General features: G+C 34.7%; 1 protein-coding gene across 2 annotated transcripts in view; it reads right to left on the minus strand.

Moving 5' to 3' along the window:
• ANKRD13C (ankyrin repeat domain 13C) overlaps window positions 1–12,849 on the minus strand; it is a 98,350-nt gene that overhangs the window by 56,611 nt on the left and 28,890 nt on the right. For both annotated transcript variants that reach the window (XM_082686462.1, XM_082686463.1), the window contains exons 3-4: window positions 6,200–6,304; window positions 1,352–1,437 (exon numbers count right to left, since the gene is read on the minus strand). In XM_082686462.1, coding sequence (XP_082542588.1) covers window positions 1,352–1,437; window positions 6,200–6,304 — 191 coding nt within the window. The remainder of the gene's footprint in view (window positions 1–1,351; window positions 1,438–6,199; window positions 6,305–12,849) is intronic.

The raw sequence follows: 12,849 nt of genomic DNA on the forward strand, positions 1-12,849 counted from the left end.
GATGTGATTGAGATATACACACACACACACACACACACACACACACACAATGGAATACTTTGCAGCCATCAAAAGAAATGAAAAAAGAAATGAAATCTTGAAATATGCAAAGAAACAAGTCAATTGCTGAGCAAAATAAGTCAATCAGAGAAAGACAATTATCATATTATCTCCCTGATACGAAGAATTTGAAAGGCAGAGTGGGGGCTTTGGGGAGTAGGGAAGGAAAAAATGAAACAAGATGGGATTGGGAGAAAGACAAACCATAAAAGACTCTTAATCTTACAGTACAAACTGAGGGATGCTGGGGGGAGGTTAAGTGTGGAGAGGGTGGTCGGGTAAAGGACATTGGGGAGGATATATGATATGGTGAGTACTGTGAAGTGTGCAGGACTGATGATTCACAGACCTGTACCCCTGAGGCAAATAATACATTATATGTTAATAAAAATAATTAATAAAAAATTTGTATCAATAAATAGTCCATTTATCAGCATAACCAAAACAATAATAACTATAACTATAAAAATAGCCAAACTTTTAGATGTTTTATAAAATAAGCTTCCAAAATGACTATTTGTGCACTCTCATAATGGACTAAGCAAATGACACTCTGAAATAGAAACTTTTTCTATAAAGTGGTAATACAAATTTACTAAATCTGAAATATGAAATTACATCATATGAGATGTTAAGTTTGTATTTCACAAATTAGAAGCTAGACAGCAAAGCCTATAACTGTTAAGGAAACTACTGTGTCAAATATTCTAAAAAAAAATTTATCTCTTGAGATATAAAACCAAAAAAGCATGCTTCAGAGGAGAAACAGTTAACACGATAGGTCTAACTCTCACAGTTCTTTCAGACATCAAACATACAGTAGACAAAAATAAGAGAAAACAAAGCTCTCTTCCTTTCTGTGCCAGCACATCCAGCTCTTAAGATCAGAATGTAGGATAGACAAAAAGAGTTTTGTTATATAAAGAAAATGCTGTTCCTGGAGCAGATAGTGGCTTCAGTTCTTAGGGGATCATCCAATCCAAAGGACAAAGGAAAATTATTGCCATTACTTATGAACTACCTCCTTTTTTCTTAGACCTCTTATCTAATTCATTGAAAACAGTAATTCTTTATCTCCTTTCCTCGTTAAAAGTAAATGGTGCTTCCATAGGATTAAATTTATCCATTATAATCAGGATATTTTGTTTTATCATTATTGCTCAGTTCAAACAGGACTTTTACCATTTCTTGACTTGTAATAATCCAGAAATTAGACTGCATTTTAAAAATGCTTAAAAATACACTTATAATTTGCTCTTTAGCACAAGATTGGCAAAGAGATATAACTTACCTCTTTTAGGGCTTTTAATAATCGAGGTCGTTTTTCTTCAACACTTTCCCTGGATTGCTGCTTAAGCTTCCTTAAAAGAGCTGTAACTGAAGTTCAAATTAAATTTTTTTAATTCAAAATAAATTTCACCATGCTAGATTGTCAATTACAGCTCAATTAAAAAAATTTATACAAAAAACTTTTTTATCATGTTAGAAAACACCACTAGCTTACTATGCAAAGACATAAATATAGACATTATAAATAAGTCGATAAGTTTAATAAAACTGTTACGAACCTCCAAGAAAATTGAAAAGAGATACCTTAACATGAACTTATATTCACACTAGTATTCCTAGTTTTTAATTATCAGTGAGGATTTACCTAAGTGAGCCAAGATATCAATCTAAGTCAGATGATGCAATGTCCTGTTGTAACACTGATCTAAAAGATCTCTAAGACAGATCTCAAAAATCCCACTGGATATTACTTTTATAAAAATGTAGTTATTTGTAATTATTACTGGGTGTATCTGTTCTTTTCTCCCTAGAGGTTGTACTCTCAAAGACCACCACATAGTAGAAAAAATACAAAAACGAATCCTATTTTATCCGTGAAAAAAACTTATGAATCTCTTAAAATCTGAAGCCCTCCATAGTCTTTTCTCAATGGTTCAGACGAGATTTAAACACACTGCCTAACTGCAAACTCCAGCTTTACTAATTATTAGCTATATGTAAATGGACAAGTTAAATTTCCCTAAATTTCAGTTTCTTTCTTTCATTTGCCAAGTAAAAAATAAAGTGAAATCTACACAGAATTTCTGTAAAGGCTCAATATAAGTTGCTTACTACTGTGCCTGCAATTAAGTAAATATAATTTTTACCTATTAGAATAAAGGTCTAAAATTGACTAGCAAATATCAATCAGTCCCTAACATTTACTGAAATAAGGGAAAATATTAGACTTAAATCAAGTAAGCCTAACAAAAGATAAGAAGATAGAAAATAAGCACAGGGGGAAAATATGTACATCACTACATGCTGACTTCCTCTTAGTCCTGACATATTTTTCACATATATCTATATATCTGAATATATATATTCATATACATTTAAAAATACTATTATTTTTACTATTTTACAATATTCATTCTTATAAACTACTTAAAGCCTTATGTGGAATACAGAAGCAAAAGGTAAAAAAAAAAAAGAAAAACGAAGAAGACAGTACTGAAAGCTTGAACCAGATTTGTTTTGTTTACAATGGCCAAAATAGGAAAAATACTAGAGAAAAATCTGAAAAACGGTGCAATCTATTCTTACCTTGAACCACACTTCTACCCATAACCCCACTGTATTTTAAAGAGTCAAAAATCAAACGACAAATTTAAATTACTCATGGTCTTTTGGAACAACAGAAGAGGCTGAGACGAGCCCTAGAAACCAAGGTGCGCGACCTCATCTCATCATATAGTCCTACAGCTAGCCTTGTGATGTAGGTCAATGGCTTCCAAATACAAGTCTACATTTCAGTGCCCAACTGTTCAAGTTCCCAGTGATATGCACTAAAATGAATATTTTTTTCAATTTAAGGATTATTCTTTCTGCTATTTTTGGTTTCAAAATGTCTTTTTTTAATGAAATGGTGATCACAGCAAGAAAGCAAATTTTTTTAAAAATTTTTACACCCTAAAATGAAGTGTTACCTACTCCACTTCAATCCTCAAATACAATTTTTTTCTGGCCTGTGAAATCCAAATAGTCCGAGAACCAATGACCAGGATAATCATTAAAGTTCCTTCCAGATATAAATTTATATGAATCTGGTTAACCTCATATTTGTTTGATTTAAATTTAATATAAAAGCTTTATTAGCCAAATGTAGTAGAATTCTTTTTATGATTAATTAAAATTTTATAATTAATTAAAATTTTATAATAAACTCAAGTATTTTAATAAATCTTCCTTGCCTTTAAGGAAGGCAATTTGCCTTCAAATTCAAACAAACCTCTGTGAATGTAAGGAAAAGAAAGAATTCAACTCCTATATAGAAAAGAAATCTTAATAAAAAGCAGAAGTTAGATATTTTTCACCAGGTAAATATATTGAAACTGACTGAACACATGTAGTAAATAAGTTACATTAAAATGGCCAAACATTATTAAAAAGATAGTGATAAAGAGATTTACATTACATTAAAAAATAACGTCAACTCAAACCTTCTCATGAAAATGGAAACAAACATTCAGAATGCAATTATACAAAATTAGCAGTATGTTTTTGTGGGATCAGGATTTGTACTTCCATATTGTAAGAATCACATTGACGATGACTGATAATAAAGATAAAATTAGCTTTAGAGGATTTGGATGGTATTAGAATTCATACAAAGACTCAAATAAAGAACTCCAATAAACCACAACTTAATTAACTTTCTCTTTCTTTTCCCACACAAAGTACTTTTAAAATACTCAGTTGGGTGTGCCTAAAACCTTTGGAACTATGCCCTCCTGCTCCAAAAATTACTTAAATCTGTATTTTCTGCTCTCCACTTCCTTCTATGCTCCAGAATAATTGTTTCCCACTTCTTATTTAGACAATTCTGTGGACATATCATAGATAACTCAAACTCAACAAATCTAACATCAAATTAATTAAATCCAAGACTGATAGCTCTCCAATACTGATCTATGCTGATTACTGTTCACCACGCATCATAAGGCAGAAAAGCAACATAATTTTGAAATTTTATTAACTCTAAAGTGAAATAATTCTATTTTTTTAAAGTTCATTTTTTAGTAAGCTCTACAGACAACTTGGGGCAATCAAACTCACGACCCTGAGATCAAGAGTTACCTGTGTTTCTGATTAAGCCAACCAGGTGTCCTCCCTAAGTGAAATAATTTTAAATAGTCTCCAAAAAATACAGTATGATTTCATTCTACAGCACAAAAACATCAGCAGAAATCAGACCAAAAAAGAAATAGGTCACAGTGCTTGCTAATAATTTACAGTATCAGATTATATTTTGCTAATTAGATAATAATTCAGTAAAAATTATATTAAGATTATCTCTAATTTTTAAAAAATAATGTAATTTTCTATGCCTAGAAAATTTTAATGTAACACAAGCTAAATAATCAAAAATTTAAGACATAATTTTTAAAACAATTTCAAAGTATAGACCCATTTAATACCATTATAAATACATCCATATATTTCTAAATATGTAGCTTAAAAATTGTTAAATTTCCTATTCTTTAAGTTAGCTGTTAAATATTTCCATTTCATATGATGGGATATAACTTAAAAAGCACTGACTAATTATGGATATATAATGATACAGTGACTGGCAAAGGAATACTATTCAGAATATATATCTAAGACATCACTCTATAGTAAAAAAAAATCACTTTAAAAGCAGATCTTAACTACTATGGGCCTCAATATTTTATATTAAAATCTAGTAACTGATTTTTCAAGAAAACAGTTTCTTGACCTTCCCAATAGATTAAGCTCCTAAAGAGCAGAGACCATGTCTTCATTTTCTACATCTTACTATATATACATGCTTTGTATTAAGAATTCAAAAAATATTCACTGACTCTAAATAAAAGTTATGTGAAAGCCACATAAGTCTCAATTTAAGTCAGAAACCCAGGAGTCCATCTGGTTTCCTCTCCATTCTACTAATGGGTTAGAAATATCAAAGAAAGTTCCTTCAGACTGGTTGCTGTAACTTCTAGTTTATTCTCAGTTTGTTTTATCTGTACATGTTTTTGTCCTTTCCCTGACATAATTCTAGGATTACTATGGTTTCTTACTCTCAAAAGAGTCTCTTGATTTTGTCCAAAAAGGACAACTGTCAATGAATAACAACAAATATATATATATACATATATATATATATTCATATAATTGTTAAATCATCACAATTTTATCTCGTTAAATCCTAAGCCCAAATGTAATGTCACCATTAAAAGCTGCCAAAGAAGCCCCACAAAGATGTAGTATGTGGATTACATATGAAGTTAAGACATAAGAGCCCAAAATGAAGTATCAAATAGAACTAAATCCACATAACATCCTAAGAACGTTCAATCTTAATGCACTTATTTAACAAAACTGCCCAAAATTTTATTGTTCCTTCCACAAGTCGAGATTTCATTATTTTCAACCTCAAAGTATAAAAAGATATTTCCAGAAATATAATATTCTTATTCATCCAGATTTATTTTTATGAAAATAAATTCATTTTTATAAAAAACTATTTGAGATGTGCTTAACAAAAATAAAACCTGTATATGAAGTTGAAAAAAAAAATATGGAATAGGAGGAGGGAAGGTAGAGTAACTGAACACTTTGTATACTGTGAAAAAACATGTGACTTTTTTTTAAATTCTCAAAGACCAAAACAAAGAGACTTTCTTCTCACTTTCAGCCAAGCCTATTCCCACCAATTAAAGTAAAAAGATAACTGTTATAACACACTGATTATTTTCAGTTCCAATTAATGTTGCATATAATTAGCTGCCAGAAAGGACAATCAGAGTTCAGTGCTTTTAAAAATACTTCATATTGAATAAATAAAACAGTGGAAGCCTATCAGTGAGTAGAATAGTGTAAAAGAAAAAATTTATAAATAATATACTTTCAAACATGACTCCTCAATTCTTTTTATGTATGTACTATCTAATATCCAAGTTCCTAAATCATGAATAATTCACATATAAGTTTATAAATAACTACAAACATTTCATACTATGGAAAGTTACACTAAATGAAAATTATATCAAATGCATCACTTCATATTTTTAGATAGCAAAATATATTTTTATAGCAAAAACAAGTAATTTGTATTGCTTACTCATCTGTCTATCTCCATAGCTGATGGCTTCCGCCAGAGGGCTCCATCCCTGAGCATTTTTCACCTTTACTGGAGCATTGTGAGCCAAAAGTAAATGGGCACATTCTGAAACATGAAGTGGTAATAATATCAAACATCGTGTTATTTTTAGAATCCCTAAATACAAAAATCATTTAGAAATTTAAGAAACCAATGTAATACAAATAGATCTATAGTATAGAGATAAAAATAATAAAATAATTTTTAAAAGTCCTATATATCTAAACAAGGTTATTTCAGATCTTCAGATTCAAGAAGTATCCATTCCATTACTTAAAAATAGATTGTATCTCTCCAAAGAAGTACTATTTTGAGAATATTTCCATAGTCTAAAAGATAACCCAGGATCCCCAAGAGTAATTTACATCAAAATTCTACTAATAAAACTCAAAAGAGGATTTGTATATATGTAATGTTAAGTGGAAAGTTCCTAATTTATTTCAGAAAAAAAAAAAAGTGGGGAGCCTGGGTGGCTCCGTAGTTAAGCATCTGCCTTTGGCTCAGGTCATGATCCCAGGGTCCTGGGATGGAGCCCCACATCCGGCTCCCTGCTCGGCAAAAAGCCTACTTCTCCCTCTCCCACTCCCTCTGCTTGCATTCCCTCTCTCGCTGTGTCTCTCTCTGTCAAATAAATAAATAAAATCTTTAAAAAGAAAAAATTGAAAAAGAAAAAAAGTGCTTTCAAAAAGGTAATGCCTCCATAAACCCTTAATTTTCAAATGTTACAATTCTTTTACTTCAGGAAAACACCCAAAAGAGGAAAAAATCTGTTTATGATTCCAAGGACAAACCTGGACAGTCTAGTAACCAAAAGAAGTCTAAGGTATAGACCCTCCTATAGGGTGCGGATACCCTTCTTAAAAATTAGAAATAAAAAGTATATTAATAAGCAAAACGTTCAAAACCGAGACTCATGGGAAATTTAGGATGGCTATCCATTCCAAATTTCCTAAAGGAATGGTTCGTTCATTCATTCAATTAATCATTCAGCAAATATTTACCAAGTGCCTATTTCATGCCATTTAAAGTCCTCCATATAAGCAGTGAGAAGATAAGGTCTTGCTATCAGAGAGCTTACATCCTTTGTTAGAAGAAAATAAGCAAACTAGTAAGTTAAAAAAAAAAAGTCAGATAATGATAAGTGTTTTGAAGGAAATAAGGGTCTTATGACAGTATCATGTAGTTGAACACAGGTGGAAGAAGAATGTGATTCTTAGTTCTAACTAAGTTAGTTAGTAACTAACTATAGTTAGTTAGTAACTAACTATACCAGCACACAGAACTAGGAAGAACTATACTAAGTTTTATTAGAACAAAGTAATATAAACATAGAAATTTCACAAATGTGCTTAAGAAAGTCTACAGCAGTATATAAGAATATAGGTATAAGAGAGGTTCCTGGGTGGCTCTGTCAGTAATCGTCTGACTCTTGATTTCCCGAGATTAAGCCCCATAATCAGGCTCTGTGCTGGTGTTGTCTGTTTAAGATTCCCTCTACCTCTGCCCCTCCCCCTCCCTTTACTCCCTCTCCCTCCCTCCAAAAAGAGGAGAGAATATATGTACAAAAATATATATTGTAGCAGTTTATAATCGCAAATATATGGGAAACTAAATGAATATCCACCATGGGGGAATGACTGACTAACAGGATGCATCTATACCAATGGAGTAATATACAGCCATTTTTTAAGAATAGTGTCATATTGGGGAGCCTGGGTAGCTCGGTGTTTGGTTAAAGCCTCTGCCTTTGGCTCAGGTCATGATCCCAGGGTCCTGGGATCGAGCCCCACATCGGGCTCTCTGCTCAGCACGGAGTCTACTTCCACCTCTCTCTCTGCCTGCCTCTCTGCCTACTTGTGATCTCTCTCTCTCTGTGTCAAATAAACAAATAAATAAAAATCTAAAAAAAAAAAAAAAAAGAATAGTGTCATATCAAAAGGACAAAGGGGGACGCCTGGGTGGCTCAGTGGGTTAAGCCGCTGCCTTCGGCTCAGGTCATGATCCCAGCGTCCTGGGATCGAGTCCCACATCGGGCTCCTTGCTTGGCAGGGAGCCTGCTTCTCCCTCTGCCTCTGTCTGCCCTTCTGTCCGCCTGTGCTCGCTCTCTCTCCCTCTCTCTCTGACAAATAAATAAATAAAATATTTAAAAAAAAAAAAAAAAAAGGACAAAGGAACAAGGCCAAATAGTCAGCTACTGGCCAAATTTGGGAAACAGAGCATCAAAAAGAGTAATGATTAGTTATAACACATTAAACTAAAGACAATCAATTTCAGAAAAATGCCAGCTAATAAATGTAGAAGAAATGGCAGAATTTGAAAATTAGTATATTATATCACCAAAGTAATAACTGACTTTGGCAAATGTCCCCAATGAATGCTAAAGCCATTATGTAAAATGCTATGGTGCCGGAAAAGAGGATATTCACATGATATCAAAATATTATCCCAAGATCACCTATTAATTACAAAGAGAAAAATGTTCCTTTCCAGTGAAGACATCTGGAGATCATCAGCTTAAATAAGTGACCAAACATAACGGCATTAATGGTGGCATAACTTGACATTATGTGCTTCTAATGTGACATAATATCAAGTTCCTAATATCACCTACGCAGTACTCTTTCCAGAAATATTTAACTTGAATCAAATCAAGTCTTACTAATTTTGAATTTGCAGAAAAGATACAAGATAAGGAACAAGTTAAATTACATTATGAGAAAATAATTAGGCAAATCTGAGATGGGAAATATTCTATAAATTCTATTCAAAAAGTGAAGTACAAAGGAAAAAGAAAAAGCAGGTAAACTTTTCTAGATTAAAATAAAGTGACATAACAACCAAATGCAAATGAGTATATTGATTCAATATAAAGTACATATAAAAGAAATTTTTGGAACAACTGGAAAAATTAAAATATGGATTCAATATTAGGGATTATAACAATATTATTAATTTTCGTAAGTGTGATAATGATAGAGGTGCCTGGATAGCTCAGGTGGCTAAGCATCTGCCTTCAGTTCAGGTCAGGGTCCAGGGTCCTAGATGGAGCCCATGTTGGGCTCCTGCTTAGCACCAAGCCTGTTTCTCCCTCTCCCTCTGCCTTCCTCTCCCCCTGCTTGTGCTCTCTCTGTCAAATAAATAAGTAAAATCTTTTTTTTTTTAAAGTATGATAATGATACTGTGGTTATGAAAGAGAATGTCCTTATTCTTAGAGATGCATGCTAAGGTACTTGGTGGTAAAATGTCATGATGTCTACATCTAACTTTCAAATGATACAGTGAAAATAATATATGTAACACTAAGAGAAAAACAAAGCAAATATGATAAAATGTTAATAACTACTGAACCTAGGTAGAGTATTAGAATGTTCATTGTGATCATGAAATCATTCTGAATACCCAAGAACTCGACCTGAGGATTGATAGAACAAACTGCACAACTAAATGGAGAGAAAAGGCCACAACAAGGAAGGTGGGAAGTGGGGCGGCTCGTTGGTCTACTGGGATGATTCTCGCTTTGAGCGCTAAAGGAAGGTGGGAAGTGCAGAGAAGTGGTTTGAGAGAGAAAAGGATTGTGGGTGCTGGGGAGGGGAAATAGCCCTGGTTATGGAGAAATGTGAGAGAGTGGAGCACACAGGGATAAGCACAAGAAGAACACTTCCCCAAAGCCATTGGCTGGGAAAATGAGAGGGGCTGATTCTCATGAGGTTTTGCAACCAGCAGGACTCAAAGACTGGAGTTTTAGAAGTCCTGGCCTTCGCTGGCATAAAGACCTGAGGGTACTGCCCTACTGCTGGAGAGAAGGCAGGCATGCCACCCCTGGGAAGATAGCACAATCTGAGGATCACCTACGATACATGGAGGGAGACCGTTTACTCTTCCTGGAGTGCATCTGTGATGGCAGTGTCTCTCTGTGGACAAGAGCCCATGGGCACTATTTCATTCCCCTGTCCCTCAGTGTAAGTGCAGAGGCTAATCCAGACACTGGAAACTAGCTGTTTAGCATGCTTTGCTCCAAATACCACACCTCTAACACTGGCACCACCGCCCTTCTGGGTCAAATCTGCGTCGGGCCCAGGGCAGCAACAAGGTCCCTAAAGTCTTAAGTTTTAAAAGTAAGCAGACCTGGGAGCACCTGGATGGCTCATCCAACTCCTGGCTTCAACTCAGGTTATGATCTCCAGATCCTGGGATTGAGCCTAAATCAGGTTTGCACTCAGTGAGAACTTGGCTTGAGATTCTCTACCTCTCCCTCCCCTTCTGCCCCTCTCCCCACTCATGTCAGCATGCTCTCTTAAAATCTTAAAAGTAAGCAGGCTTGACTGTGATAGAGCCCAAACTGAATAGTGCTGCTCTAGGCAGACAAGCAAACTGGACACAGGTAATATGAAAACAGGGATCGCAAAAATGGCTAGGAAATATGAGCGGAAATATTTTGCGTTTCTGGGAAGATTACCTGAGAGCAGCAGGCATGGACTCCCCTCTCCCGGGACAAAGGAGTTGGCTGGAGCCATTTCCCTCCCAGGTCCCTCAGCAGAAACCAACTTCAGAAAACAGCACAGCACCAACACTGCCTACCTAATATGTTTACACCAGCTCCTGCCCCATCTGCTCTGCTGGTGCTGCTTTTCTCAAGCAAGTGTGCCCAATGACCAGCGAGCAGACCCCTCTCCCAGGAAGACCAGCACAAACTCCCACACACACCACATTTATTGACCATAGAGTTCTGCAAAGCTTCAACTCTAGTGGAAATAGCATCAGGTCTTATTTAACAATCAGACCAGAGCACACCTAGTTAAAACTCATCCCACTCTGGCCAAAGTCTAGACACTGTCCACTGGAGGCAAAGAGAGCCTCTGTAGAGGACTGACCTGAGGGAAAGGGCAGTGAAAACAAGCAGCAGAGTACAGGCAGCACACACCAGAGGCACTTCCTCAAGTGCCAGACCCTGGACATTATATGACCTCTTCTTCATAAAGCCATTACTCACAGGAACAGGAAGCATAACAGGATTTTCTAACACAGAGAAGACAGAGACCTATACAAAATGCCAAGATGGAGGAATTCATCCCAAAAGAAAAAACAAGAAAAGGTCACAGCCATTCAGAATAGGAGAAATGAAGAGTTCTCCAGATGAATAAAAGCTAGAGGACTTTGTGAAAAGCTAAAGGACTTTTTTGCCCTGCAAAAAATACTAAAGGGGACTCTTTGAATGGATAAAGAAGATGTGGTGTATATATACAATGGAATACTATGCAGCCATCAAAAAATGAAATCTTGCCATTTGTGACAACGTGGATGAAACTAGAGGGTATTATGCTTAGCAAAATAAGTCAATTGGAGAAAGGCAACTATCATATGATCTCCCTGATATAAGGAAGTGGAGATGCAACATGGGGGGTTTGTTGGGGGTAGGAAAAGAATAAATGAAACAAGATGGGTTCGGGAGGTAGACAAACCATAAGAGACTCTTAATGTCCCAAAACAAACTGTGGCCAGAGGGAGGAGTGTAGGGAGAGGGTGGTGAGGTTATGGACATTGGGGAGGGTATGTGCTATGGTGAGTGCTGTAACCTGGCGATGCACAGACCTGTACCCCTGGGGCTAATAATACATTATATGTTTATTAAAAATTTTTTAAATTATTAAAAATAAAAAAAAGAAAAAAGAAAAGGTTGAGATCATACTATGCATCTTTTCTGGCCAAAACACTATCAAACTTCAAGTCAACCACAAGTAAAAACTTGGGAAGTCCACAAATACATGGAAAGTGCTACTACAGACTGAATGGGTCAACCAGAAAATTAAAGGAGAAATTAAAAAAAAAAATACAAGGGAACAAATAAAAATGAAAGCACAATGATCCAAAACATTTGGGTAAAAGCAAAAGCAGCCATAAGAGGAAAGTATATAGCAATACAGGCCTAACTCAAGAGGCAAGAAAAATCTCAAATAAACAACCTAACTTTAGACCTCAGAGAGCTAGAAAAAGAACAACAAACAAAGCAAAGCCTAGAGCCAGCAGAGGAAGGGAAATAATAAAGATTTGAGTGGGAAAATGATACAGAAACTAAAAACAAACAAACAAAAAAAAGTAGACCAGATCAATGAATCCAGGACCTGGTTCTCTGAAAAAATTAATAAAATTGATAAACACCTAGCCAGCCATATTAAAAAGAAAAGAGAAAGGACCCAAATAAATAAATTTATAAGCAATAAGAAATAAGAAAATAAGAAGTGAGAAATAACAACCAATGCCACAGAAATACAAGCAATTATAACAGAATACTATGAAAAATTATATGTCAAAAAAATCATTCTGGAAGAAATAAATTCCTAGAAACATATGAACTACTAAAATTCAAGCAATAAGAAACAGAAAATTTGAATGGACCATTAACCAGTGAAGAAATTGAATCAGTAATCAAAAGTCTCCCAACAAAGTCCAGGACCAGATGGCTTCCCAGGGGAGTTCTACTGAACATTCGAAGAAGAGTTAATACCAATTCTTCTCAATCTATTCCAAAAAATAGAAACAGAAGGAAAACTTTCAAACTTATTCTATGAGTCCAGCATAATCCCAATTCTAAAACCAGATAAAGACTTCATTTA

This window comes from Mustela nivalis (genome assembly GCF_964662115.1).
Source record: "Mustela nivalis genome assembly, chromosome: 10".
NCBI classification, from domain to species: domain Eukaryota; kingdom Metazoa; phylum Chordata; class Mammalia; order Carnivora; family Mustelidae; genus Mustela; species Mustela nivalis.